The sequence below is a fragment of the Fukomys damarensis genome, unplaced genomic scaffold, assembly GCF_012274545.1.
Source record: "Fukomys damarensis isolate Sample0158 unplaced genomic scaffold, DMR_v1.0_HiC HiC_scaffold_10, whole genome shotgun sequence".
Lineage (NCBI taxonomy): Eukaryota > Metazoa > Chordata > Mammalia > Rodentia > Bathyergidae > Fukomys > Fukomys damarensis.
This window is the reverse complement of record NW_022900922.1, coordinates 24,024,690-24,052,530: the sequence shown is the minus strand read 5'-3', so window position 1 is coordinate 24,052,530 and position 27,841 is coordinate 24,024,690. Positions and strand designations below refer to the sequence as shown.

The 27,841-nt window shown below is 37.6% G+C and overlaps 1 protein-coding gene across 4 annotated transcripts in view; it reads right to left on the bottom strand.

Moving 5' to 3' along the window:
* The window catches only part of Kif13a (kinesin family member 13A), a 190,039-nt gene that overhangs the window by 102,727 nt on the left and 59,471 nt on the right, over positions 1 to 27,841 (bottom strand). For all 4 annotated transcript variants that reach the window (XR_004516526.1, XR_004516527.1, XM_010622914.3 and 1 more), the window contains exon 2: positions 14,579 to 14,591. Coding sequence is in view for 2 of the 4 variants with exons in the window: in XM_010622914.3 (XP_010621216.1) it covers positions 14,579 to 14,591 (13 nt within the window). In the remaining 2 variants the exon portion in view is untranslated. The remainder of the gene's footprint in view (positions 1 to 14,578; positions 14,592 to 27,841) is intronic.

Here is a 27,841-nt window from a genome sequence, read left to right as displayed (position 1 = left end):
AATCATTTCCTTACAAATAAATTATTCACAAACTATTATCCTTCTTTTCCTGACCAAAATTTAATTAGGGCCAGGGACCTAACTCAGTGGTTCTGCCACCTGCCTTGCAAGCACAAGGTCCCGAGTTGGATCCCCAGTACCAGAAAAAAAAATTATAATTGAGTAACAAAAGGATTGTTACATGAGGATACATGATTTTCTTAGGTTTTATAATAGTTTTGATTTTCCAATACAAAATTCACTAATACTCTGAGAGAGATAAGACCATTTTCTTGAGAGTTATTCCTTGTAAGTTCATTACTTCAAAGAAAAATAAAGTTATTTTTTTCAAAGCTGGCATATATTAAAGAAATACATTATTTAAGCTAATTCATTTCATTAGAATTCTAAATATGGAGTTCATTAGTCATGAAATCACTTGTATCTTAACTCGAGAGTGGGAGATGGAAGGCTTCTCAATGTATACAACTGAGCAAAAATAGATAAAATAAACAAAAATAAAAACCAAGCATAAATTTTATATTTCATCGGTACTGACCAAATTGTGAAAACATTTTTTGTAAAGATATTTGTATCTTTCCATCTGGAAAGATAGCCAAGTACAGAGGTTCTCTGGTCATTCTTAAAATCTGAGAACTACTATCTTCCTTATTTACAACAAAATCCAACTCCTCCTCAGAATCCCACTCCTTCCTCTTGTAAAACTCATACCAGCATTTAATTCCCTACAGTTTGGTGCACATCTGTTCCACCTTTACCAGTCTCTTAAAAATGTTAGCTTTGCATTTTTGTGAACCACTGGACATCTAGTAAAGAGGCTAAAGCTGTTTTTAATATGACAAGCGTGCTGCCTGATGTCCAGGCCGAGCTAATGGAGTTCCAAGACTCATGAGCAGGATGTGGCACAAACTCCGCTCATTTAAAAGTGCATCTCTGATGGCGATTTCAGAAAAATTCAACTGACAGGTTTTAAAAATGAAAGAAAGACGTATCTCCTTGGTTTTTTTTTTTTTTTTTTTTTTTTTTTGACATTACAATCAGATAAACACATATCTACTAGGTAAAAGGATGCAAAAGACACAGACATTATCAAACTTTGCAATTAGTAAAAGATGACCAATACAAATTTGTAGAACTTAAAACAAGGTCTTAAAATATGATGTCTTCATTACAAATCTAATTAATTACTTTATTTGTTTGTTTGTTCGTTTGAGACAGGGTCTTACTTTATAGTTGAGACTAACCTGGAACTCACTATGTAGCCCAGGCTGGTCTCGAACTCACAGCGATTCTCCTGCCTCAGCCTCCCGAGTGCTGGGATTACAGGTGTGCTCCACTACGCCCGGTGTTTCCTTAGTATTTTGAATTTCATACCCAACTGGCCAGTACTGTGTATGCATCTATGTATGTGTACACACAGATCTATTTATGCATGATTTCTTTGTTCTGCCATAGTATTAAGATAAGGCCTTGGTTTTCCTAATGTTTCATAATTTCACTACATAAAAATACTCTGAGGATTTACATTTTAGAGCAATTTCGGGTGAATGACCTCATAGTTACACAATCTCCTCCATTTGTATTTTCACATATGATGGCTGCTTAAAATAACAAAGGCCAATGTGATGATTAATCTTGTTACTGCAATTGACTCAAGAGATCCCTAAGACATTACTGTAAAGTACACTTCTGGGTGTGTCTAGTAGGGTCATGAGCATGGCCTTGGGGTCTGGCCTCCTACCCTCTAATTCTTTTCCTGTCTCTCTGCCTCCTGGCTGCCAGGAGGTAAGCGACTTTCCTCTGTCATGTCATTTCTGCCTTGGAGTCAGTTGACCATGGAATGAAACCTCTGAAACCTGGAGCCAAAGTAAACCTTTTCTCCTTTAAACTGTTTATGTGAGGTATTTTGTCTCAGCAGTAAAGGAGTCCAATACAGGTCAATGAGTACAAATGCTCAGCAGCCTGGAAGAATAGCAGATGTCACAAAAGGACTTTGGTGAAGCCTCCATTTTTACTTCCACTGCAGGAGTGACAAGAGTGGTGTCACCCTAAGATGCTGTGTGTTTACTGGGCTTTCCTCCTTTTTCAAAAAGACAGAAGCAGGCTCCACTATCTGTGTGTATGTTAGGTCAGTGGTCAGCCAACTCCTCAGGTCTCAGAGGCTCCATCAGTGACCAAGGAATCGTCTGGGAGCACAATGAGAAGTCTGGGAAAAAAGCAGAGCCTGTAAAACTGTAAGAGAACCTTCTCTTCTGTGATTCGCTCTCTCCTAGCCTCTTTTTCCTGCCCAGTGACCCAAAACTCATTCATTGCCAAATGTTACCTCCTTCAAAACTTCCTTGATTTCCACTCTGAAGTTTTTCCCTCCTCTATCAACAGCTCCACCTGTCCAATAAACATTTATCTACCTAAGTGCATTGTACATTGTTAGGATTGTGGGAACTTAAGCAGAATGCCTACTAATATGATGCTTGACACATAGGGTAACTCAGTCTAAGGCAGCTACTGTTATCAGTATTAGCTGTAGCTACTGATGGGCACTCTCCCATTAGGACAGCTACCACTTGCAGAGGGTTTACTATGCATAGACACAAACCTAGGTCCTTTATATTTTTAATTAGCTGAGAGGTTTCCTATGTCTGCAACTCTGCTCACTCATTTCTCTATATCTCACAGGTATAGGACACTGGGCATAGGTGACCAGTACTTACTGATTAAATAGAGGAAAAATGAAAAAAAAAAAGCTTATGAGTAGAAGAGTTGCTACCGACTATTTAGTTTTTTGTTCAGAATGTCAATGGAAAACGCACCACTTCCTAGCTCTCAAATTCAGTATCAAAAGAGCTTCCCCTGGCGAAAAAAGCGTGCTCTAAATGGGCTTGCTCTGCTTTGTATGAAGGAGTGTGCCTCGTTCCTCTGTGCTGTCTTCCTCCTCTCCACGTCAAACAATCGATCCACTGTTCACATGTGCAGACCCAGCTGCCATTCACAGCCTGTTCTGTTGCTGTCTACTCTGAAAACTGCCGAGATCTCTGCAAACTCCGGTCCTAGTTTTAGGAACAGTGGTGTGCCAATGTCACATTTTATGGTTATCAACTTTGCAAATTTGAAGGACTACAATTAACATGAAAAACACGTTTCACATTTGTTCACATTTCACCACATCATGCTAAGAAGTGAGTTAGACCACAAGATAATGAAAGTACTATCTTTCATGTCAAAATTTTCCTGTTCACGCCAACTTTCAACACTTTTCTCTCCTTCACAGCTTCTAATATCAGAGGTGAAGAATCACTACAAAATGAAGAGTTAAACTTCATTCATCCTGGAAAAGCTGAACTGAAACTGCAAGCAAAGTCAAGCCCTGCAAGCCTGGCTGACCATGGCACTGTCTTCACCATCACTGTTTGCAAAAGTTGCTGGGCCAGCAAAATTCCAGCCTGAATTTGAACATATTTGTCATGGGGTACAAAGAAGAAACATCAGAACATCAACATGTAACAGGTTGGTTCTTTTAAAAGACTGACTTTCCAGTTGTAAAATCTGTCAAGTCAGTACTGTCTTTTTGCAATGTAATTAATCATTTCCTTTACACCTATCTATCTATCTATATATCTATTTCTGCACACCAAACAATGTCTTGGGTTACACAGTCAACACTGCCTGACTATGAGGATGTCAAAGCAGCTCAGAGATTCAAAGCAAGCCAACAGCATCAGCTGCAAATCTACACAATACAAGGCACTATCCCTGGTTCTGGGGTAGTTATCTGTTGTAGGAGGCAAGAGTAAGATATGACGGAAAAAAATAGTGTGTTTGAATTTTTAAAAAATTATTAAAGTAAAAGATACATTGCCATTATCTTCACTCTGAACACATGGAGCCTGTCATTTTTGCCACTTTTGCTATGGAAATCATGAAAGTCTTTGGGCAGGGGGTGTTTGAGACAGGGTCTCAGTATGTAGTTGAGACTGACCTGGAACTTACTATGTAGCCCAGGCTGGTCTCGAACTCGGGAGGCTCAGGCAGGAGGATCACTGTGAGTTCAAGATCAGCCTGGGCTATATAGTGAGTTCCAGGTCAGTCTCAACTACATAGTAAGGTCCTGTCCCAAAAAAATCAAAACAAAATAAAAGAATGATGGGGTAAATATGCTCCAAGCGAGGGGTAGTACTTTGAGAAGGATTAATGGCAATGCATCTTCTACTGAAATACCTTTTTAAAACGTAAACACTCACTGCATTTTTAGGTCATCCCTTGTACGCTGTGCAAAGCACTACTTTGAAGTTCAAAATTCTAAGAGCATAGAGAGAAAGTGTCTCCCCGAAGAACATGTTCATGCATGCACTCAGTTTAAGAATAAATTTGAGATCCAGTAAAGAAGCACTCAGAGGAGGTCTCTCCGGCCGCCTGCTCGGGCCCACCTGGTGGGTCCGCGACCTCCCCGACTGTGCACCACCAGATCCAGTAAGGAAGATAGTGCCCCCATGACCTGACACCCTGCCCCACGTTCTCAAACCTCCTGAATGGGCCAGTGCTTCGACCCACTCTGCAGAGGCATAGGTGGTCATGAAGGGTATTTTTCTGAGCTCCCAACTTTGAACATCTTTAAAGAAAGGGCAGGGGAAACCTGTAAGAGAACTGAGTGGAGTTCAACCCTGCGGGTTGGGAAGCTCAATTTAGGCCTTGTGGACTGAGGTAAGTGTAAGTTGTGGGGACCTGCCATTGGCTAGCTGAGATCAGGGGATTTGGTTCTGCACATGGCTGTACACAAGGTATAATATGAGAACAGAGACACAGTCTGAAAGAGGCCCTTCAAATTCTTTGTTTTTTCGTTCTTTTCCTCACGCCACCCTACAATTTCTTTCTTTTATCTGTCCTCTCTCTCCAACTCAGTCTTTTGCTCCACCATGTTATCCCTCATCTCCCTTTTTATTCCTGCTCCTGCCCTAACTCAGACTTCTTCTTTTATCATTTTTTCTTTATGTTCTTTTCTCCTGTCATTTTAACTCACTCATGGCTCAGTAGCTTCAAGGGAAGGCAAGCCCCTGTTACTGTTAAGGGGATATATTCTTGTCCTTATTCATGCACTCTGTCTATCCCCTTTGAAGTTAATAGTTTCATAAAGATAGTATGGTCATTCTGAGTACTCTGGCTTCACTTGAAACCTTCTCCAATTCTTTCACTTATCTACTCCTCTCGTCCTAACTCAGTCTAAGCCCCCATCCTAAATGGTAAAGATGCTATATTGAAAACTGTAATCACTGCAGACATATTTTGGGCTGCTTCATGATATTAATTTAATTCATATGGTTTAAAGGTGATAGATTAATGACTACCACAAGTGGTCAATTTGCAAGCTTGGTCCTATTGGGCTGCTGAATGTAACAACTGGGATTAAGGATTGTGATTGATTTAATGAGTTGTTTTCTCCAATATTATGAAAATGAGGATGTCTATGAGTCGTTAGAGACTCAAAAGCTAAAGCGCAACTATATCAGGAAGATTTAAGTAATAACTCAGAAATTAAACCAAGGACAACCCAACAACAAAAATAAAAATGAGAAAACACTTAAGCAAGACAAAAAGACAGACTTCCAGTTCACCAATGGCAAACAGCAGGGCAAATAAGGATGAAAAGTCTGATAGTGAACCAGCAGGACACCCTGGACCCATAGCACAGGAGGTAACAAAACAGATCAATCAGGCTCTAGAAAAATTCAAATCAGAAATAATTTCCCAGTTAACCATAGAGATGATGAGCAAAATGGAAGTCATGATTCGAGACTCTAGAACAGAAACTGACAAAAAAAATAGATGAACTCAAGACCATGATAGAAGCCATGAAGACTGAGCATAAGAAAGAAATGGAGACAATGAATGCCCAACAGAGGAAAGAAATGGAATCCATAAAACAGATTCAAACAGATATCCAGGAGATTAAAAACTCTATTGAAAGTGTACACAACAGAATAAAAGATTGCAAAGATAGAATTTCACATATAGAAGATAGGATTGCAGTCAGTGACTGGGAAAAAAGAGGTCTCTCAAAAACAGTAAGGGATCATGAGAAATTGATCCAACAACTGCTAGAAGATGCAAAGAAAAATAACATAAGACTGATAGGAATTCATGAAATAGCGGTAGAAAACACAAATGACTTAAAAAAGCTCTTCACAGAATTAATGACAGAAAACTTACCAAATAGAAGGGAAGAATTAGACATACAGATAAGTGAGGCAAATAGAACTCCAACTAGCCATGATCAAAAAAAATCTACACCTAGACATATAATAATCAAGATCCCAGAAATCCAACAGAAGAACAAAATACTACAAGCAGTAAGAGAAAAGAAACAAATCACATGCAAAGGAAAGCCCATTAGAATCACAGCAGACTTTTCAACACAAACCCTTAGGGCAAGGAGAGCCTGGAGTGAGGTATTTCAAGTCCTAAAAGAAAGCAACCTCTAACCTAGACTGATGTATCCTGCAAAACTCTCTTTCAAAATAGACAGAGAAATAAGATACTTCCACGACAAAGAACACCTGAGAAACTTCATGAACACCAAACCAGCACTACAAGGAATTCTAAACAATATCCTAGAAAAGGACAATGAAGTTCACAATACCATGAGGCCCAACAGACCAAATCAAATAGGCAAGGCAAGAAACTAAAAGGAGAGGAGAGAAAAAGTAAAAAGAGTCAACAAAAGGACAATAACATGACAATAAGTCAGAACATATCAGTTATAACCATCAATGTTAATGGCCTCAATTCACCAATCAAGAGAAATAGACTGGCAGAATGGACTAAGAAGCAAAATCCAATAATATGCTGTATACAAGAAACACACCTAGTGCAAAAGGAAGCCCATAGACTGAAAGTGAAAGGATGGAAAACAATTCTTCATGCGTCAGGAGCCCAGAAAAAAGCAGGGGTAGCAATCTTATTTGCAGACATAGTAAATTTCAAACCAAAACTCATTAAGAGAGACAAAGAAGGCCACTACATCCTTGTAAAGGGAAAAACATGAAAAACCAAATAACCACTAATACAATTTTAGTGGGGGATTTAAATACCCCACTATCACAAATTGACAGATCATCTAGGCAGAAAATCAGCAATGAAATAATAGAACTGAACCAAGCTTTGGAACACACGGACTTAATAGATGTCTACAGAGTATTCCACACCACAAAATCAGAATATACATTCTTTTCGGCTGCACATGGATCATTCTCCAAGATAGACCACATATTGGCTCACAGAACAGGTCTGAATAAATGCAAAATAATTGAAGTCATCCCCTGTATATTATCAGATCATAGTGCAATCAAGCTGGAGATCAATAGCACAAGAAACTGTAGGAACATCACTAGCACATGGAAACTAAACAACACTCTCCTAAACAATCAATGGATTACAGAGGAAATTAAAGAAGAAATTAGACAGTTTTTACAAATAAATGAAAATGCCAATACAACATACAGGAATCTATGGGACACAATGAAAGCAGTTCTACGTGGAAAATTCATAGCACTGAATGCCCACACTAGGAATACAGAGCAAGCTCAAATAAACAACCTAATGATGAATCTTAGACTCCCAGAAAAACAAGAGCAAGAAAAACCCAAAGCTCAAAAAAGAGAGGAAATTATAAAGATTCGAGCAGAAATTAATGCAATGGAAACTAAGAAAATGATACAAAAAATAAATGAAACAAAGATTTGGTTTTTGAAAGAATAAATAAAATGGAAAAACCCTTAGCTAATCTTATTTTAAAAAGGAAAGAAAAGGCTCAGATCCATGCAATCAGGAATAAAAAAGGCAAAGTCACAACAGATCCAACAGAAATCCAGAGGATCATTAATACCTACTTTGAAAACCTGTATTCCAATAAAATAGAAAACGCAGAAGAAATGGACAGATTTTTAGATACTTATGAATTACCAAAGCTGAACAAAGAAGATAAAAACATTTTAAACACCCCAATTACAGTCAGTGAAATTGAAAATGTAATTAAAAATTTACCAATTGCTGAATTTTACAAGACATTTAGAGAAGAACTACTGCCATTCCTCTTCAAACTTTTCAATGAAATTGAAAGGGAAGCTATACTTCCAAATTCATTCCTGGAAGCAAGTATCACTTTGATTCCCAAACCAGGGAAAGACACAACTAAAAAAGAGAATTACAGGCCAATCTCCTTAATGAATATAGATGCAAAAATCCTCAATAAGATACTAGCAAACAGAATACAGAGGATTATCAAGAAGATCATACATCCTGACTAAGTCAGATTTATTCCAGGGATGCAAAGGTGGTTCAACATACATAAGTCAATAAATGTAATACATTATATTAATAAAGTCAAGGACAAAAACCATATGATCCTCTCAATAGATGCAGAAAAAGCATTTGACAAAATTCAACACCCATTCATGATAAAAACCCTGCAAAAAATTGGAATAGATGGTCTATATCTCAACTTAATAAAGGCTATCTATGAAAAACCAACAGCATAAAAACCAACATCATATTAAATGGCCAAAAACTGAAAACCTTCACGTTAAAATCAGGAACAAGACAAGGATGCCCACTATCACCACTCCTCTTCGATATAATTCTGGAAACATTAGTCACAGCAATTAGAGGAGAGAAAGAAATTAAAGCCATAAAGATAGGAAAGGAAGAAGTTAAACTGTCATTATTTGCTGATGATATGATACTCTACACTGAAGACCCAAAAAACTCCACCAAAAGACTTCTAGACTTAATTGACAGATTCAGTAGAGTAGATGGATACAAGGTCAACACCCAAAAATCAATAGCCTTCTTATACACAAATAACAGACTCACTGAGAGAAAAATAAGGGAAAAAAATTCCTTTCACAATAGCATCCAAACAAATGAAGTATCTAGGAATCAACCTAACAAAAGAAGGAAAAGATCTCTACACTGAAAACTATAGCACTCTGAAAAAAGAAACTGAAGAGGATATAAAAAATGGAAAGATATCCCCTGCTCCTGGGTAGGAAGAATCCACACAGTGAAAATGGCCATACTACCAAAACTGCTATACAGATTCAATGCAATGCCAATTGAAATTCCAACACTATATTTCACAGAACTAGAAAAAAGAATCCAAAAATTCATTTGTAACCATAAGAGACCTAGAATAGCAAAAGCCATCCTAGGCAACAAACACATAGCAGTGGGTATAACAATTCCCAATTTGAAACTATACTACAAAGCCACTGTGATAAAACCAGCATGGTACTGGCAAAGAAACAGGCTTGAGGATCAGTGGAACAGATTGGAAGACACAAAAACAAATCCAGATGTACTCAGCTACCTCATCGTTGACAAAGGAGCTGACCATCCTCAGTGGAGGAAAGATAGCCTCTTTAATAAATGGTGTTAGAAAAACTGGATTTCAACCTGTCACAGATTAAAACTGGACCCTTATCTTTCACCATGCACTAAATTAAAATCCAACTGGATTAAAGATCTAAATATTGAAACAGAAACATGAAACTTGATGGAAGGTAAGTTAGGCAGAACTCTGGAAGACATTTGCATAGGAAAAGACTTTATGAAGAAATCCTCAATAGCAGGGGAACTAACAGAAAGAATCAACAACTGGGATCTCATCTTATTAAAAAGTTTCTGTACTGTAAAAGAAACCATCAGCAGAACTAAGAGACAACCTACAATGTGGGAAAAATTTTTTACCAGCTGCTCCTCAGACAAAGGACTATTATCTAGAATATATAAAGAACTCAAAACAATCAGCCCCCCCAAATATAAAGACCTGATTCAAAAATGCGTATGTGAAATGAACAGACACTTCTCAGACAAAGAAGTAAAAGCAGCAAGTAAATATACAAAAAAATGGTCCACATCACTGGTCATTCGAGAGATGCAGATGAGATTCCACCTCACCCCACAAAGAATGTCTGCTATCAAGAAATCACACAATAACAAATGTTGGCGGGGTTGTGGGGAGAAAGGAACCCTTCTCCATTGTTGGTGGGAGTGCAGACTGGTGCAACCACTGTGGAAATCAATATGGAGATACCTCAAAGAACTTGGACTGGAGGTTCCATTTGACCCAGCCATCCCTCTGCTGGGTATCTTTCCAAAAGAACTAAAAGAATCATATCACAGTGATGTATGCACACCCATGTTTATAGTGGCACAGTTTGTAATAGCTAAAACTTGGAAACAGCCCATTTGCCCATCAGTTGGAAAGTGGATAAAGAAGATGTGATTTTTCTATAAAATGGAATATTACTCAGCCACAAAGAATGAGAAAATAGATTCATTCATAGGAAAATGGATACATATTGAGGATATACTCCTAAGTGAAATAAATAAATCACACATGTGCAAATTCCGAATAGTTTCTCTGGTGTGAATAAACTGCAATAATACATAAGATACTAATGAGATTACTGACATTGTGAAATGGGAAGGAAGGGGCTAAAGGTGTAGGGAAGGTGGGATGGGTAGCGGAAGGGTAATAAGGTAAAAGAAAAAAATGTGTGATAATGAAAAGAAGGAAATAAAGTGTCTGTAGATGGGGAGGGGAGGAGGGGGTGAAGAGAGGGCAGGGACAAGGGGAAAAAATGAGAACCAAGACTTGTCATGTAGAGGTACAAGATCCCAACAATGAATGTAACTGTACTGTATCCCTAAAATGTACCAATAAACTCACTTAAAGCTGAAAAAAAAAAAGAATAAATTTGAGGGCTGGGGATTTAGCTCAGTGGTGCTGCCACCCGCTCTCGCAGGCGCAAAGTCCTAAGATCAATGTCCAGTACCAAAAAATAAAATAAAATAATGTTGCATTTCATTTCAACATTTTCTGCTAATGTATCATCTAGTTATTTAATTTTCTTCAGTTGCATCCATTCTGTTGGTAAATCTTGAGTTCTTAACTCGGGTTTTGGGTTTCTCAGATTGAAATTCCTACTGAGTTATTTTTCACATCTGTTTTTCCACTCTTTCTAATTTGCAGTTCTAACATTTCTCAATCTGATGTTTTATCTCCTTAAACACAGCAAGCATATTTCTTTAAAAGTTTGTATCTACAACCAAATCTCCAGAGACATTAGGTTAACCTCTCTAAATATTCATCCCTTTTGTTTCTATGATGGAGTACTACTCGGCCATAAAAAGGACACGTTTGCATCATTTGTAGGGAAACAGATAGGTGTTGAGACTGTAACACTAAGTGAAATAACCAGACACAGAAGGTGAAATATCACATGGTTTCTCTTATTTGAGAAATCCAAGTATAAATAATTTAAAGAGAAAATAACAGACAGATGATAGCAAACAGGTAGGTAGATCTTTTGCAGATGGGAAAGGGATCTAGGATGGAAGGAGAAAGAAAAGATGGGGAAAGGGAAATAAGGACTGAGATGTGATATGTATATATGTATCAACTTCTCATGATGAATGTATTTATTACATACTACAAACTTTTACTAGTAACTTTTTAAGTTTGTATCTAATAATTTGAACAGATGTGAAACATATGGACTGTTTCTATTTTTTATTATTTTTGCTGGTGCTTCTTCATGCCACATTAGCTTGTTGTGTACCCTCTATCTTTTTGTGCTGGACATTGTTTTCTGTTTTTCTGCAGTGCAGGGACTGAAATCAGGGCCTACTGCACCCTAGGTTAAGTACTCTACCACTGAACTACACCCCAGCCCTGGACACTATTTTTAAAAGGTTTGTGGAATCTTTAAAATCTTAAGACTATATTTGCTTCTGCCAGGTGCCCATGGGAATCTGCATTCTAGTATCACTCTGACCCAATTTTGGTACTCAAGGCTTCCTGGATCACACAAATGTCTTGTAACCCCCTCAATCTGTGAGGGCTGGTTCACTTCTGTTTCCCTTTCCATTTCACACCCCACCCAAAGGTGGGTACCAATCTACTTTGCTAACTGAAAGTACAAGGAGATTACTGAGGACTCCACCTCTGGAAGGATATAAAACGTGTCGCCATTCTTCCCTAGGTTCCACAAAGGCTCTGCAACATTGCTTTGCCTTTACCCTGTTTATTCCTGTTTATTCCTGAATGACATACTCCAAAACAGTAGGTTAACATCATTAAATGTTCACTTCCTTTTCGATTGTAGAGGGCCAGGGATTTAGCTCAGTAGTTCCACCACCTGCCTTGCAAGTGTAAGGACCCAAATTCGATCCCTGATATAAAAAAAAAAGACCTCACCCTGGACAGAGGTCAGTCCTCAATACCCCTTTCAATCTTGGTCTAGCAAATGCTCACTAACCTTGGTAAAATTCCAGTGCCTCATAGTACATATTTTAATAATTTGCCAGGTCCTACCTGTCCTTTGTGGGAAGGGTGAGATTGATTATCTAATTTGTCATTTCTGCCTGCAGAAATCAAAAAGGAACTTTCATCCTACACATTTCACATATGTTTTACCTCTGTGGTCTTTAGCACAACTGATTTTATATTATACTGTGCCTGTGTTCCCTAGCCCACCCCATCAGAATGCTAGAACTAGTTCTCATTCATGCAGCATTTGTCTCTTCCCTGGAAGAATCATTTGTTAAATTCAATCACACTGTCTTCTCTGATGCTTTTATATGAACAAAGAAATACTGTTTATGAGTTGAGGCCCTGTTATATTGCCTATATGGTCTTAAACTTGTATGCTCAAGCAATCCCAAAATGCTAGCACCACAGGCACATGAAACAGCACCCAGCTAAAAGATTCACTCTTCCATAATCATTAAAACTGTCTTTCAGAGTCCAGGGATTTAGCTCCGTGGTTCCACCACCTGCCTTGTAAGCACAAGGTCCTGAGTTCGATCCCTGGTATAAAAAATAAAGTCTTTCCTTTTTGTACTGTTTTCAATATTTACAGTTTCTACAAGGAAAGTCCTATATCTCCTTGTGACTTTTAAAATCTTACTCTATTTATATTACTTATTTAATTTCAAGATGATATTTATTCTTTACACATGTCCATTATAATATGTATATTACGTATATATGAAATGTACATTATGGGAAATATTTTAAAAATATATTTAACATGATGATTTAATACTAATTTTATTTTGAAAATTTCATACTTCTTAGGCATTATCAACAGGATACTTAGCAAAACTAAGGCTATATATTCAGGCTAGAAAGTAACGAGTACGTTCCTGTGTATAACACAATAGTGACTGTAAAATGTTTTTGTGCTTCTTTTCAACTGCAGTGCTTTCTTTCACTAAAAGGCCACACGTGGACTGTTCAGTAGTCCAGTGCCAGATGGAAAGAAGTAAATATACCACAAAACTGGCAGTATGTTCAGAAACTTCTGGGACCCAGCAACAAGAGAGAGAAGAGCTACATAAAGGAAACTCAGATCTTCCAGTACCACAGAAATTTTCTAGTTTACAAGTTTGGGGATGATATCTATAGGAACAATAATCTCATCTCCTTGATTTGGCCAGAATGCCTCCCACAGCTTATACTTATATAGTATTACACATTTCTTTTTTCTTAATAGATCTCATACTGTTTGTTTAAGGAATGCCTTCTTTACTGGAGTTGCAATTCTTAGTGCCAGAGATAATACCTATGATACCTTCAGTAACTATAAAGCACAAAATGGCATTTGTGTGGGTTTCCATAATCCAAGGACTAAGTTAAATTTTTGTATAACCCCAGAGAAAAGTAAGCCTTGTCTATTCCTGAGTCCATACCTTCACTCAACATGTCTTAGATTCTGACTAGATAATATGGCATAGATATGTATAACCTGTCCCAATCCCAGCTTAAGAGCCATGGCTATAATCAGCATCACTGCCCAAGGTGTGGCCAAACTTCTTATTATTTTTGGTATTAAGTATCTTTTATTTTACCAATAAAATGTTCACTGGTAATCTTCAATCATTCAGGACCTGGTCACCCAGACCCCTTATTTCTCACCCCTCCCTCTCCATCTATTCTATACTTTTTGGGCTTCCCCAATGGTAAACACACTCAAAAGTTAGGCAGAGCAGCAGAGGGACAATTCTAACTAGTAGACACTGTGATTGGCTAGGAACTCTGATGGAATATACAGAATTGGTTGAAAGTGGGATATCCACCTAAAAGTGGAAAATCTTTCCAAAGATACTGAGTCTTCTTAGCAGTCACAGAGAAACAGTTTGTGCAATCTGTAATCAGACTGGCCACACTCAATCTGAGATGTTAGGTGGTGTCCTCCTGCTTTCACCCCACTCAGTCTGAGAGTGAGGTCATGCTCTTTGTCTTGCTGTACCTTCTCCTCTCAACACCAACAAAGCAGAAACAATCACCCTACACGTGTCTGAGGATCAGTGTATGCATTCCAAGAATGAAATAATACGTGAAAGTGCTTCGTAAACGCAGTGTGACATTCTAATTTTATACAATTAGTAACATGAATTGTCTGTGGTTTGGGTTTTAAATTAGAATGCCACTTTTCTCCCTAAGGGGACAGACATTATGCATGGGATTGGGGATGAATTAGATCCTTGATTTCTACGTAGTATACATGTCAGTGCTTACCTTGGGGGGTTTCCTGATGATGGCAAAAAAATTCAGCAGCAGACACAGGTGGTCAACACAGCAGCCACATCAGAAGGAAACAATGAAAGAGAAAAAAACAAGGTAAATTTAGCACCTTGAAAACACATCTGAAAGGTAACTACTTCACAATGATCAAAAGCCAAATTCAAACATATTATTGCCAGAAGTGGTCAACTCTCATATTTGTTCAAAAATATAATCTCCACATAATAAACTTCTTCTATCCTGGTTTAACATGTTCACAATGGGGCCATAATCAAATGTTTCACTGCTGGGTGGCTCTGAACCACTAGAGGTACATGCTTGGCTTTCCTATCAGGTGGCATAGGGCAGTCCTACTGGGTGGTACAACACAGAGAACATATTAATAGTGAATCTAGTTATTCAGAGATTTTTAATGATTCTAAAAAATAGCATGGAAGAACATGAAGATTAAGAAATGATAGTCATTACTGCACATGGTCAAATATTTTAAAATCAATTTCCATATTTAAATTTTCCTAAATCAGTGATGAAATATACACATATTTTCTTTGAATATATCAAATATTGCTTTTGATAAATACGTATGTATCCTAATATACATGACAATTTTTCTCTCTTAAAAAGCATGGTTAGAGGGGCCGGGGATTTAGCTCAGTGGTTCCAGCACCTGCCTCACAAGGGCAAGGTCCTGAGTTCAATTCCCAGTACCAAAAAAAACTCCAAAACAAAAACAAAAACAAAAGCATGGTTCTAGATGGTAATTTTTATCTATTTAAATCATAAATAGACTTTCCTTCCTCTGCCATCAAGCACATATGTATTTTAAATATATTATTCATATTTGCAAGTTAATAACTCAGAAATGACTGAAACTGCACCTGAGGAAAACTCTCAAAAGGAAAAAAAACTCTTCAAAGTAATAAAATATTAGGTTGATTTGCTTTGTAAATATTTCCTCCATGTACAAATTTCAGGAGTTGGATTTTGGTTTCTAAGGTATGTGATCCATGTCAGTTCCTGGCTTTCCTGATGTAGTCATCCTTCAGCAAATGCTGATACCATCAGTTCATAAACTGTAGAATTACTGTGAATGAGAAAGGGAGAATTTTCCCCGTGGCTTTCATTTATCTTCACAGGGAACAGAAAGGTGGGGAAAATAGATTTTCCAGGGCAGAAGGCACAGGAATCAACAGGCACAGTCAAAAATAGCCCAATGTCTTTTCTTCATCATTGGATTCAACAATCTTCACAGAGCTCTGAAAGGAGCTAAACAAAATCCAGAGCTCAGCAGTAGGGAAAGAACATCCGCTGATTTCATAGTCATGTGGACAATTCTATACTTTTAAATGCAGGCAAAGAAAATCATGAAATTCCTATAATGGTGAAGCTGAAATATAAATTTTCTTGGAATTCCATGAATTAGCTAAAAGGAAATGAGCCTTTATGCCTATGTCATTACCTCAGAGGGGTACAATGGGAATGTAATTTTTGTCATCTGCTTTTTTGTAAAATAACTGGTATCTCTGGCTATCATTAGGCAAGTTTCAACATACTAGTGCGTCTACCCATTAAAACAAGACAAGCACTTATAGATGGTATAATAAAAATGCATAGGTGTATTTAATTCTAAGAACATCATGGATTCCTATGCTCTACACAAAGCTTGAGGTTTGTGCCAAGAAATCTTCCTTAAGTGGAGCACCACTCTGGAAGACATCTGTTCTGAGCAGGTAGAACAATAATGAAAAATTTATGCATTATACTTTGACTAAGTCTTCTCTTATTTTTTAAAAGCCATTTAAATTACTGCTTTATTTAACAAAGGAAAGCGTCAACTGGATTAGAAAAAGGCAATTATATGAAGCATCATACTTCATGATAATAAAATAAGTCATCCCTATGTATCTGTAGGGGACTATACTAAAATTCAAGGATGCTAGAGTCCTTTATATAAGATGGTGCAATTTTTGCTTATAACCCCTGAAGACTCTCTTATACACATAAAATAATTTGCAGATTACCTAATACAATATAAATGCGATGTAAATAGCTGTTTTATTGTTTGGAGAACAATGACGGGGGAGGGGGGGAGGCTATGTACATACTGAGTACAGGCACATTTTGGATCTGCAGTTGGATGAATGAAGATGTGCAATCCAGAGATATAAAGAGTCAATGGCACACTTTTCCATCTAAGCTATGTTAAACCAAGTGACCCAACCAAGGTGAAAACAACTATCGAGAAGCTCAGGGACCTCCCCAGAGTTAGCACTAGCATCTTTCACACCAGAGCCATACAATACTAACCACTAGCATCAAAGGACAATGCCGGTCTGCAGCCAGTAGTATGCTTTCCACCTTAGCTGTCTAATAATAGACTTAACCTTTTGTTCATTGACATCCATTCCAGTAGGACTGTTTTTTATTCTTTCTAGAAAACCAATCCTATTTCAGACTTGTAAGTACTTTAAAAGTATATTCTTTTTCCTTAGATAGCATATTGGAGTATCAATATAATCCTGTTACCTTCTTTTGTGTTTTGACTAAGGACAAATGAATGGAGACCATATCAGGAAAAGGGAAGCCACCAAACCTCTCTGCTGCTATCCAAATTATTCCTCATTCTATGAAGAACCAGGATCTTTGCTACAGAAAAAAAAGACATTCAGCACATCATAGCTGCACTTTATTAAATGGCAAACCTTTCTTAAGGTTTTAGGTGATGGGCAGCTAAATTACCCTAATCCAGTACCATAGTTTATTTCCCAAATTGTCAGAGGCTGTATGTCATTCTTTGGTAGTTGTGAAGGTATTTTCTAATATGACTAATTGTGATAGTATAATAAGATATCATATACTATCCTTTGGGGAAAAAACTCATGTGGTATTATAATATAAAAATAAAAGATTTCATACATATATACAAATAAACACAAAGATAATTTGGAGGTTAGCAGGCTGAGATGGCCCCAGTACTCTAGGCTTCTACATACCCAAAAGGAAGCAAATACAGGCTAACTGAGCATCAGCTATTCTATTAGGGACTTCCCACCAGGGCAGCTCAAATAAGGCAGCTGCTCAAACTTTAACTGATGGAATGCTTTTTCGGTTCTGCCTCTATGACTACTCTGTAAAGACTTTCCCTTCACATTTCTTTGGTGGAGTCTGAACTACTTCCCATTTGGAGCTACTGGATTCATGAATCACTCTCTGCATGAATCAATTTTTAAACTTTTAATATGCCAAAGTTTATCTTTTAACAATATAGAAAAGGATTAATATGGATGAGTAATATAAACATCTATTAGACTCAATACAACTAACATTAAATACAGTCATGCACCACATAATGGAATTTAGGTCAGTAACAGACCTCACAGATAATACTGGTCTCATAAGATTGTATCATCACCTAGTGATGTTGTTGCTTGAGTTTGTGCAGGTACAATCTATGATGTTCAAACAATGCCATCACCTAATTATGCATCCCTCAGATTGACAAATATCTCAGAACACGCTCCTGTTGTTCACCTTGAAAAATAAATATAACTCCATTGTTGCAACTGATTAAAAAAGTATATGTAAATAGCCCAAAGGCCAGCACTACATTATCAGCCTATTGCTAAAATAAGGCCAGAGAAACTGCAACTGTGCTTTACCAGACATCAAGGGATTTTACAAGAGAAATTAAGTGGCAAATTTTAACTATTTGATAAATGTATCACTGTATCAATTTGAGATGATGTCTGATTAGTGTACTTAAAAAATTTTTTCTTGTACATTGCAAATTCTTAAATTTTGATTATAGGGTCAACTTGCTCTTTTTTGTATTTTGTTGATAAAAAATTCAAGGTCAATGCTGTTTTATTTACAGCCAGTCAAATTTTAAGATGTAACAATCTGAAAACAACAAAAAAAGACATTTTAAGATTTTAACAGCTAAAGTTTGTTATAAAAGGTTAATAATGAGACAAAAAATATTTTAAAAGTTATAAATAAGAGATATCTTTATTTTTTTTTTTTTTTTGGTTTTTTGAGACAGGGTCTCACTATGTAGTTGAGACTGACCTGGAACTCACTATGTAGCCCAGCCTGGTCTCAAAATCACAGTAATTCTCCTGCCTCAGCCTCCTGAGTGCTGGGATTACAGGTGTGCACCACCACGCCCAGACAAGAGATATACTTTTGATGTAAAAAGATTTTGTATGTTGGTCTTGTTAAGAAAAAAGATATATAAGACCAGAAGGCCTAAGTATGTTGAGAAGATATGCAAAATAATTTATCAAAAAAAATATATGTTTGCTTGTTAGTTTCAAGTTTGTTATAAAAGGTTTACATTGGGGCCGGGGATTTAGCTCAATGGTTTGGTGGCCTGCCTTGCAAGCGCAGACTGGAGTTCAATCCCCGTTAACAAAAAAAGAAAAAAAAAAGGTTTACATTTAGTCATAAAGAGCTTTCATTCCTTCTGATTCCAATTCTACAAGAGATCTCTGTTAATTGACCTGCAAAGGTTTTGACTAGTCTTAATTAAGAGATTTTATGATTCAATTGGCCAAATACATTTGAGTGCACTCTAGTTTCATAAATTGTTTGTTTGTGTCCAATTGTGTAACAGTGTTTGTCCAATTATATTTTTTGATCAAAATGACATCAAAGATGCAAATAATTTGTTTATTTCTACAACCTGGTTTTATAAGTTAAAATTTTATCAAGATAATTAAATATAAACTCTTAGGTCTAGAGAGACTCCTGTTGTTAAATAAAAAAGGCATCTGCTCAAAAAAATTTACTTTGGTATTTTTTCACTAATGAGAGCTCCAATAACTTTCATAGCCTTCTACAAAGATATACCCCCAATAAATATTGCTAAATATGTTGTTATAAAATGTTTACATTGGTTATCAAAGAGTTAAATTCTAAATATGTTATTGTGATATGGGGCCAGGGATTTAGCTCAGTGGTGCTGCCACCTGCCTCACAAGCACAAGGTCCTGAGTTCAATCCCTGGTACACACACACACACACACACACACACACACACAAATCTAACCTATTACTGTGATATGTTTATAATGGTCATTTTCAAAATATGCTATTTCCTGTAAAAAAAAGTTATTAAGAAGTTTTATTAAAAGTGCTTTTGGAAAAAAAAGTGCTTCTGATACCAAATTAAAGGATATAAAATTTCATACATATAATTACAATTATTATTGTTAATTTTCTGATGAATAAATGAATAAAAACTTCAGAGGGTACTAAAAAACTATCAATGCTGCTTCAAGAGGCAGGATATAAAGTTTCATAAAAAAGGCTCAAATTTGTGTACAGCAAGTCAGATATTTAGGATTCCACGTTTCCAAAGGAATGCGCTGCTTGAGAGATAAAAACCAAAACAAACAAACAAACAAACAAACAAAAGACAAGTAATCAGCACTATACCTGAAACAAAAACATAAAAGCAGCTGAGAAAATTGGGAGGGTGGGTGGCAGGTTTTTGCAGGATCTAGATTCCAGGGTTTGCAGACAAGCCAAACCTCTATATAAAGCTTTAAAGGGCCCAAAAAGGACAGCAACTATTATGGGGTAAAGAGCAACAGCCATCATTTAAATGGCTAAAACTAACTTTCTCTGTTGCCTCCTGCATTGGGGATCCTAGATGTGACCCAGCCTTTTACTTTGTATGTGACTAAAAAAAAATCATACTGCTTTAGGGGTGCTCAAAGTAGGTCCATAGAATCAGCCAATAACATATTTATCTAAGAATTTAGATCCAGCTGTGAAGGGATGGCCCCCTTGTTTATGAGCTCTGGCAGCTGCAGTTATGCTAATTAAAAAAGTTGACATGCTAACCTTAAGACAAAAATTGACTATTCAGGTTCCCTGTGCCTTCCTAAAACTGTTGAATAATAGAGGCCATCAGTGGCTTTCAAATAATACAGTCACAGGGCTGGGGATTTAGCTCAGTGGTTCCACTGCCTGCCTTGCCAATACAAGGACCTGAGTTTGATTCCCAGTACCAAAACAAAGCAAATAACAGAGTCACGTAATATCAGACCCTCATGAGAATCCTCACCTACATTTTGTTCATGTTAAAACCTTAAATCCCGCTACATTTTTGCCCTTGGAATCAGAGCCCCCTGACCATGGCTGCCTCAGCATCACTGATGAATTGTTCTCAAGTCATCCAGATCTGCAGAAAATCCCACTACCTGATGCTGATTTCGTTCGTAGATGAGAGTAGCTTCATGAAAAATGGGGTACACTATGCTGGCTATGCAGTAACGACTCAAGATGAAGTGGTCCAAGTGGGACCCCTCCCCACCGGATGGTCAGCTCAGCAAGTGGAGCACTCATACAGGCTCTCTGATGGGCAAAAGGTAAGAGGATAAATGTTTATACAGATTCCCTTTTGCTACTTTGCATAGCCATGGCAAAATCTACAAAAAGTGTGGTTTTCTCACAGCAGAGGGCAAACAGATTAAAAATAAATGAAGTAATACAGTTGTTAGAGGCAATGTAAAAACCTAATAAAATAGCAGTATGAGTTGGCATTGTACAGAAATGGACAGCCATACTGGTCTAGAAATGTTAATTTTTAATTTTTTTTTCCATTTGTACAGGGGTAATGCATTGTATTAAATATGTAAGATCATATCTATGTGGGTTTGATTACAGAAACTAATAAAATATTCTCTAAATAATGAAAAAAAAGAATAAGATAAGACTACAAGAGCAAGAAGCAATTTAAATATGTTAAGGGACCATTTTCATCTCCAGAATTAAGGATTATTTTAATCTTACATCACTGCCTTTTCTCTTTTACTTTCCTTTTTAGTTTTATTTTAGGAGTCCCTATTTTTAATGTTCATACAGAGATTTCTTTAACTGAAATACCGAATAGTTTCTCTGGTGCGAAAAACTATAATAGTACACAGGATCCTAATGAGATAATTAATAATGTGAAATAGGAAGTAAAGGGCTAAAGGTGTAGGGAAAGTGGGAAGGGTGGGGGAAAGGGAATAAGGGAGAGGAAAAAAATATGAGAAATTGAAAGAATGGAAATAAAGTGTTTGTAATTGGGGAGGGGAGGAGGGCGTGAAGGGAGGGCAGGGACAAGGAGAAAAAATGAGAATCAAGACCTATTATGTAAAGGTACAGGATCCCAATAATGAATGTAACTGTACTGTATACCTAGATTGTACCAATAAACTCAATAAAAAGAAAAAAAAAATAGCAGTAATGCACTGCTCTAGACACCAAGAACAAAAAGATGCAATAGCAAAAGGCAATGCCAAGGCAGACATAGAAACCAAAAAGGCAACTAAACAGAAACTTTAGATGATTACACCAACCCCTTGCAAAGGTTATAAATATTTGTTGGTATGTGTTTATACTCAACTCTGGATGGCCTGAGGCCTTCCCTACAAAAACAGAGAAGGCTTCCTGTATGAAAGGTTTTATTAAAAGAGATAATTCCACAGTTTGGTCTGCCTCTCTCTATGGGCAGAAACAATGGGCCAGCATTTGTAGCAGAGGTTATACGAGATCTAACAAAACTATTACATATAAAATGGTACTTACAGACTGCTCATTGGCCTCAGAGCTCTGACAAGGTTAAAAAAATAAATTGTACTATTAAGAGTATATTAACTAAATATTTTCAGACAGTGCACTCAAGGTCCTGCTCTCAACACATAGGAATCTGTTGTCTATGCATGGCTAAAAAATAAAGACTACAAATATTATAGACTTTTATTGTATCAAATTGTTATGAGTTATTTTTTTAAATTAAAATTTATAAGCATAAAGATGGTAAGTTTAATAAAAATATATAACCTTTACAACTGTTAAATAAAAACTTAAGAGACATCCCCTTACACTTTTCTTTGATGCCTGTCTAAAAAAATGTTATAAAAACCCTGGAACCTTACTTGTCTGTGGGGGATGACAAAAAAAATCTAAAAAAGAGATATTGTTCAGATAAAACTCAAATATGGTTAAACAGTTCTGCTGTAACTTGAAATGTTGGTAATTGTGACAACTGTAAACAGAGATAATGTAACACCTTAAAATTGTATATAGCCTGGCCTTCGGAGACAACTGGCTGCAGAAAATAATTTTTCATGTTTATGCTAGATATCAGTCAACTGCTAGACATGGGCCTCAGAGGTTAAAAAGATAGACTGTACAGATTAAAAAGATTTTAGAAAACCCCTCCAGAAATAGAGAAAACGCCTACACTGCACAAAATAAAAGAGATCTTAAAAGGGCATCCAAAATTATACAAGAATCGATACAGATATGATAGATTTAACTGATGATACTCATTCCCTGCTGCTACAGACAGAACAAGAGTTAGTCTCTGGTTAGTAGATTTGTGCACCACTCACCATGATGACTACTTCTCAGGCAATTGGCATCATGAGTGACCTGCCCTTAGAGCCAATAAAGCTTACTATGTACCCCTTACTCAGCTACCCATTACATATAATTAGTTATAAAACTTGCTTTCTTGGTATTCAAAAGCCACACAATGTTTCAGCCATTTTCACTACATTATTGATTTGTCTTCTACCACTAGTAATTAGTCTGCCCCAAATGAAACTTTCTCTGTAAAAATGGTGTTTTTAAGGTGATTTCAAAGTGTTCTTCTGGTCCGTGATCTGGGGATCCTAATCCCCAACTTGTCTGTCTATATTTCTTCAGCTATGAAAAAGATGCCTTTACAAATTGCTACAACAGATGGTTTGGTAAAAATAAAACAAAACAAAACAAAACAAAAAACAATTGTCCTCCCCATATTAACAAGATTAGCTTTAACAGGGAGCCTCACTCTAAGTGCTGCAGCTTGCAGGTTAAAACAACATCTCATAGCTTTGGGACAAAAGATTTTTTAAAAACTTATAAAAAAATTTGAGATGCAATTCAAGCTTTAAAAACGCAGACTCATTAGCTAATGTAATGTTACAGAATAGGTGGGCCCTTATTTGCTCACTGCTCATGTAAAATAAACGTGTCTGTTTCTGAAAAAAACATGCTGCTACTATGCAAACAAATCTGGAATAGTTAAAGAGTCACTAGATAAACTAAAAGATTATATTAAACTGCTAAAAAAAGAGTTTGGTACAGAGGACTCAACATTCAATTTTGGTCTTGTCAAGATGGAGAGCATGGGTCAACACTCTCACAAGACTGTTATACTGCTCGTCCTCATATTTGATCCCTGCACAGTAAAATAGATATCAAAACTCATACATCAGAGAGTAGCCTCTGCCCAACATTATCAGATGTTAATTATAAAAATAGTAAAAATTGGTATAAACATGAGGGGTAAGGAGTTAGTTCCCTCAAAATAAAGGGAGGAATGATAGAGAACACTTTAAAGCAAAAAACCTATGAAATGACACAATGTAAAATAACTCTGCCATTTGCTTTGTTTAGTTCAAAATCAACAGGCACCACAGGCATCTAGTCTTGCTCAAAAGTTTTTGTAAATTAAAAAAAAAACAAAAACATTGTTAACTTTGCTGACCAGAAATATCTCCTTCCCCTGGGTTAGAATAGATGAGTAGATAAATTTTAAAGGCAACCTCCCGTAACAAAAAAGTGCTATATCTGGGTTGAAATTCAACTGTCTCACCACCATCTTTTAAATATCAACAATGTAAACAGTAAAAAAATAAAATGTAACCACCTGAATGAGATCAAGGCTGTAAAATCCTACAAAAGAAGGAGTTATAGCCCAGTACTGGGTCGATCTGGGCACTGCTTTCTGTGGGATAGATCTTGGTCGACAAATAAATCTTTTTAAAATTTTACTTCCATTCAGATTGTATCACTTAGTAGCATTGTTGCTTTAGTTTGTGCAGGTAAAATCTATAATGTTCAAACAATGCCATCACCCAATTACACATCTCTCATGTTGACAAATATCTCAGAACATGTTCCTGTTGTTCACCAATGCATGCTTCTATGGCCCTCTGTTGACCATTCAAAGCCATGTCCCAATTGTTGAGATACCTGTGTGGCTCCCATTACAGAAAGAAGCAGCATTTCTGCTAAGCAAATATCTAGTGAGTGTCGCCAGCCTCTCCTAGTAGCATGTTCCTCTCTACTGTGATACTAGTAACTGTACACACGCTTCTGATAAGAATGTTGGCTAAACACTTTTAAATTTAAAAAAATAACATCAAGTTAAATCTAAATGCCTGGAACCCCAACACTCTGGAAGGCCAAGGCAGGAGGATTATAAATTCAAGTCCCATTTTGTGGGGGCAGGGATACTGGGGATTGAACTCGGGTCCTTGAGCTTTGAGGCAGGCAGTGGTACCACTGAGCTAAATACCCAGCTCAAATTCAAGTCCCACTTGGTCAACTTATCAAGACTGTGTCTCAAAATAAAAAATAAAAAAGAGCTGAGGATGTAGCTTAGTATGGAAGTCTTGGGTTCAGTCCCCAGTCCTGCAATCAATCAAATTTAAATCTAAATCTAAAATACAAAACCTTTTTATGACTGAGGTTTTATCACTGGATAAAGTCATGGGAGATTATTTAGAAACCACACGTTCTCCTTCTGGGGAAGAAATCCAAACCAAGTGCTAGCTCCCTAGCTGGACCCAGCACAGCTGCACGTCAGGTGCCCTGCAGTACAGCCTGTGCCTCCTCCCTCACCACTGTCTTCGCTCTAAGCATTTTCTAGCACACAGCAGAAGCTCAGTAAATCCTGCTGGAAAAACCATCTGAAACACCACCTCCCATTTCTTCGTATGGGACATGTTACCTTTTCCAGTTTTGCCTTGTATATTCAAGTTTCCTTTTTTCTACCTCTGAACTCATATATGTTTTACTATATGTCTTACAGTAAGTCTACACACGGCTACGAGAAAGGAGTCTGTTAAAATAAGTGACCCTCCCAGCAACGCTCTGGGGCAGTAGGCAAGGCTGCTTGTTCATCGGGGCACCAGACACTGACTCCACACGGAAAAACCCAGCACAGACACTGGTGCTAATGATGAGCATATGTAGGACAATTTGTTGAAAACAGTTTCTCCTTTTCAGATCTCTTTGACACTTGAGACTTCCTAATATCTTCCCCCTACCTTGTAGCTTCAGAATAAACTGGGCCCGGCCCCTTTTATCAAGAGAAGACTGAACTGAGGACGTCAAGGGCAGGCAGACTCGGGAGCTGGAAGCGTCTGATCCACGATGGATTTCTGGCTCATCCCGAGAGTTCTCCAAACCACACTCCTGGAGAGTTACTGTGCAGTAAGGCTTTATACACAATGGCACTCAGCAATTCAGTTCCTTCCTTCTCAGTGAACTAACTTTTTTGTGTTTAAAGCAATCCTGTAGTGAGCAAGTGAACTGCAGATAACTGCTTGCTCCTAACAGCACTCCAGCAGCACAGAACTGGAGCCTGTGCAGCAGTGGGCAAGAGGACGGAAACATCGGAGGGACGGGAAGAGGAAGAGCGTGTGGGGAGGATTCAGGAGCAACCCAGGGGGCAGGGACTGCCTCAGTCAGTCAGGGACGGCCCCCTGGAACTGAAGGAAGATCCGAGTCCGCAGGGGCAGAGGCACAAAACTAGACCGAGAAAAGGGCAGAGGAAACTCACTTTCAATCTGGATGAAACGTGCACACAGTGGAGCGCAGTCTGAGGACTGGCGGCAGACCACGCATGCTCTCAGTCCCAGAGCAGATGGGGCTCCCTCCTGAGGTACTGGGCACTCTCTTGCTGGTAAAAATGCCACAACACCCCTCACGTACACACACACACACACACAAAGTATCAGCCCCCAACGGACTGGAAGCAAAAAGGCGAAGCAAACAGTCTACTACAGGTTTTTCCAGAAGCGTTGAGCTCAAGGCCATTTTCTACTCTAAAATGTTCAGGTTAGAAAACATACCTCTATGAATGCTAAAATAAATTAAATAATTTTTAATTGCTTCTAAACATTATTTATAGTGACTCTTGTTTTTCACTGAAATAGTGATAGATTCTCTCAGTGTTTTTTAATATTGCTGCCCAAATGCTGAGTAAAAGCACTCCAGAATAAACTTTCATTTCTGTGTAATCAACTGGTTAATAAAGAAGATTATAATAAATTAGGGGTGGTGGTGTATGCCTGTAATCCCAGCACTCGGGAGGCTGAGGCAGGAGGATTGCTGTGAGTTCGAGACCAACCTGGGCTACATAGTGAGTTCCAGATCAGTCTCAATTACGTAGTGAGACCCTGTCTCAAAAAACAAAAACAAAAAAAAACAAAACAAAACAAAACAAAAAAGATTATAATAAAATGCACAATCTGAGATGAATATATGTGAATATGATCATTAATTTAAAATAACACTATTCATGAGGTCTATATCAGTACTGTATTTCTAAAATCAAAATGTGTATACAAGGCAAATAGAACTTTTTGCAAATTATATAATGTAATCACTACCCATCAATAATGGCCTCTCTGCCCATTTTCCAGACAATATCGAGGAGAGCAATCCAAATCATCCCCCTAACACTACTGCAACTCCAGGTATGCGCTCTGGTGCAGCCGGCTCTCTGGAGGCACCTCAGCCCCTTCCTGAGCTCCTGCTCGCCATCACCATGGCTGCAGTTCCCTGTTGAGGGAGCCTGGTGAGAACTCATACCAGGTTAAGCAAAACAAAATTAAGCACAGAAAACATGGCTCTTGTGCAGTTTTCTTGGTGCATCTTCAAACTATCACCTGAAGCTTGCTAAATAAACACTGCAGCATGGAACACCAACTTAGATGCAAAAACCAAGAGGGAAGCACCTCTGTGAAGTACTTCCGATTTTCAGCATAAAACAGGTACACACTGACATCATTCTCAGGATGAAATACATCTTGGTCTGTCTACTCCACTACAGACTAGTTAGTATGCCTTTTGGAGGGACCATGTATTTTAACTATCTGGTTTCACTTTTATTTCCCAGATCAGTTTTCCACTTACGTGAGCTCTTATACCTTGATACCACTTTGCCTATGATACAGTACCAAAAAAATATTTGACTTTTCTACATTAGAGTCAGAACCAAAATCCACAGCTTCTGGAAAGACTGGGTATTTGCTGAATACTGCCTTAGGTCCAAGGTGAGATATACACTTGCTCTTGTGACAGCCAGTCCAGCACGATGGTCACAGCAGGGATGCAGAAGCTGGACTGCCTGCCTCCATTCTCGCCTCACCACTCTGTAGTAATGTGAGCTTGGATCCGGTGTTTAAGTGCTCCAAGCCT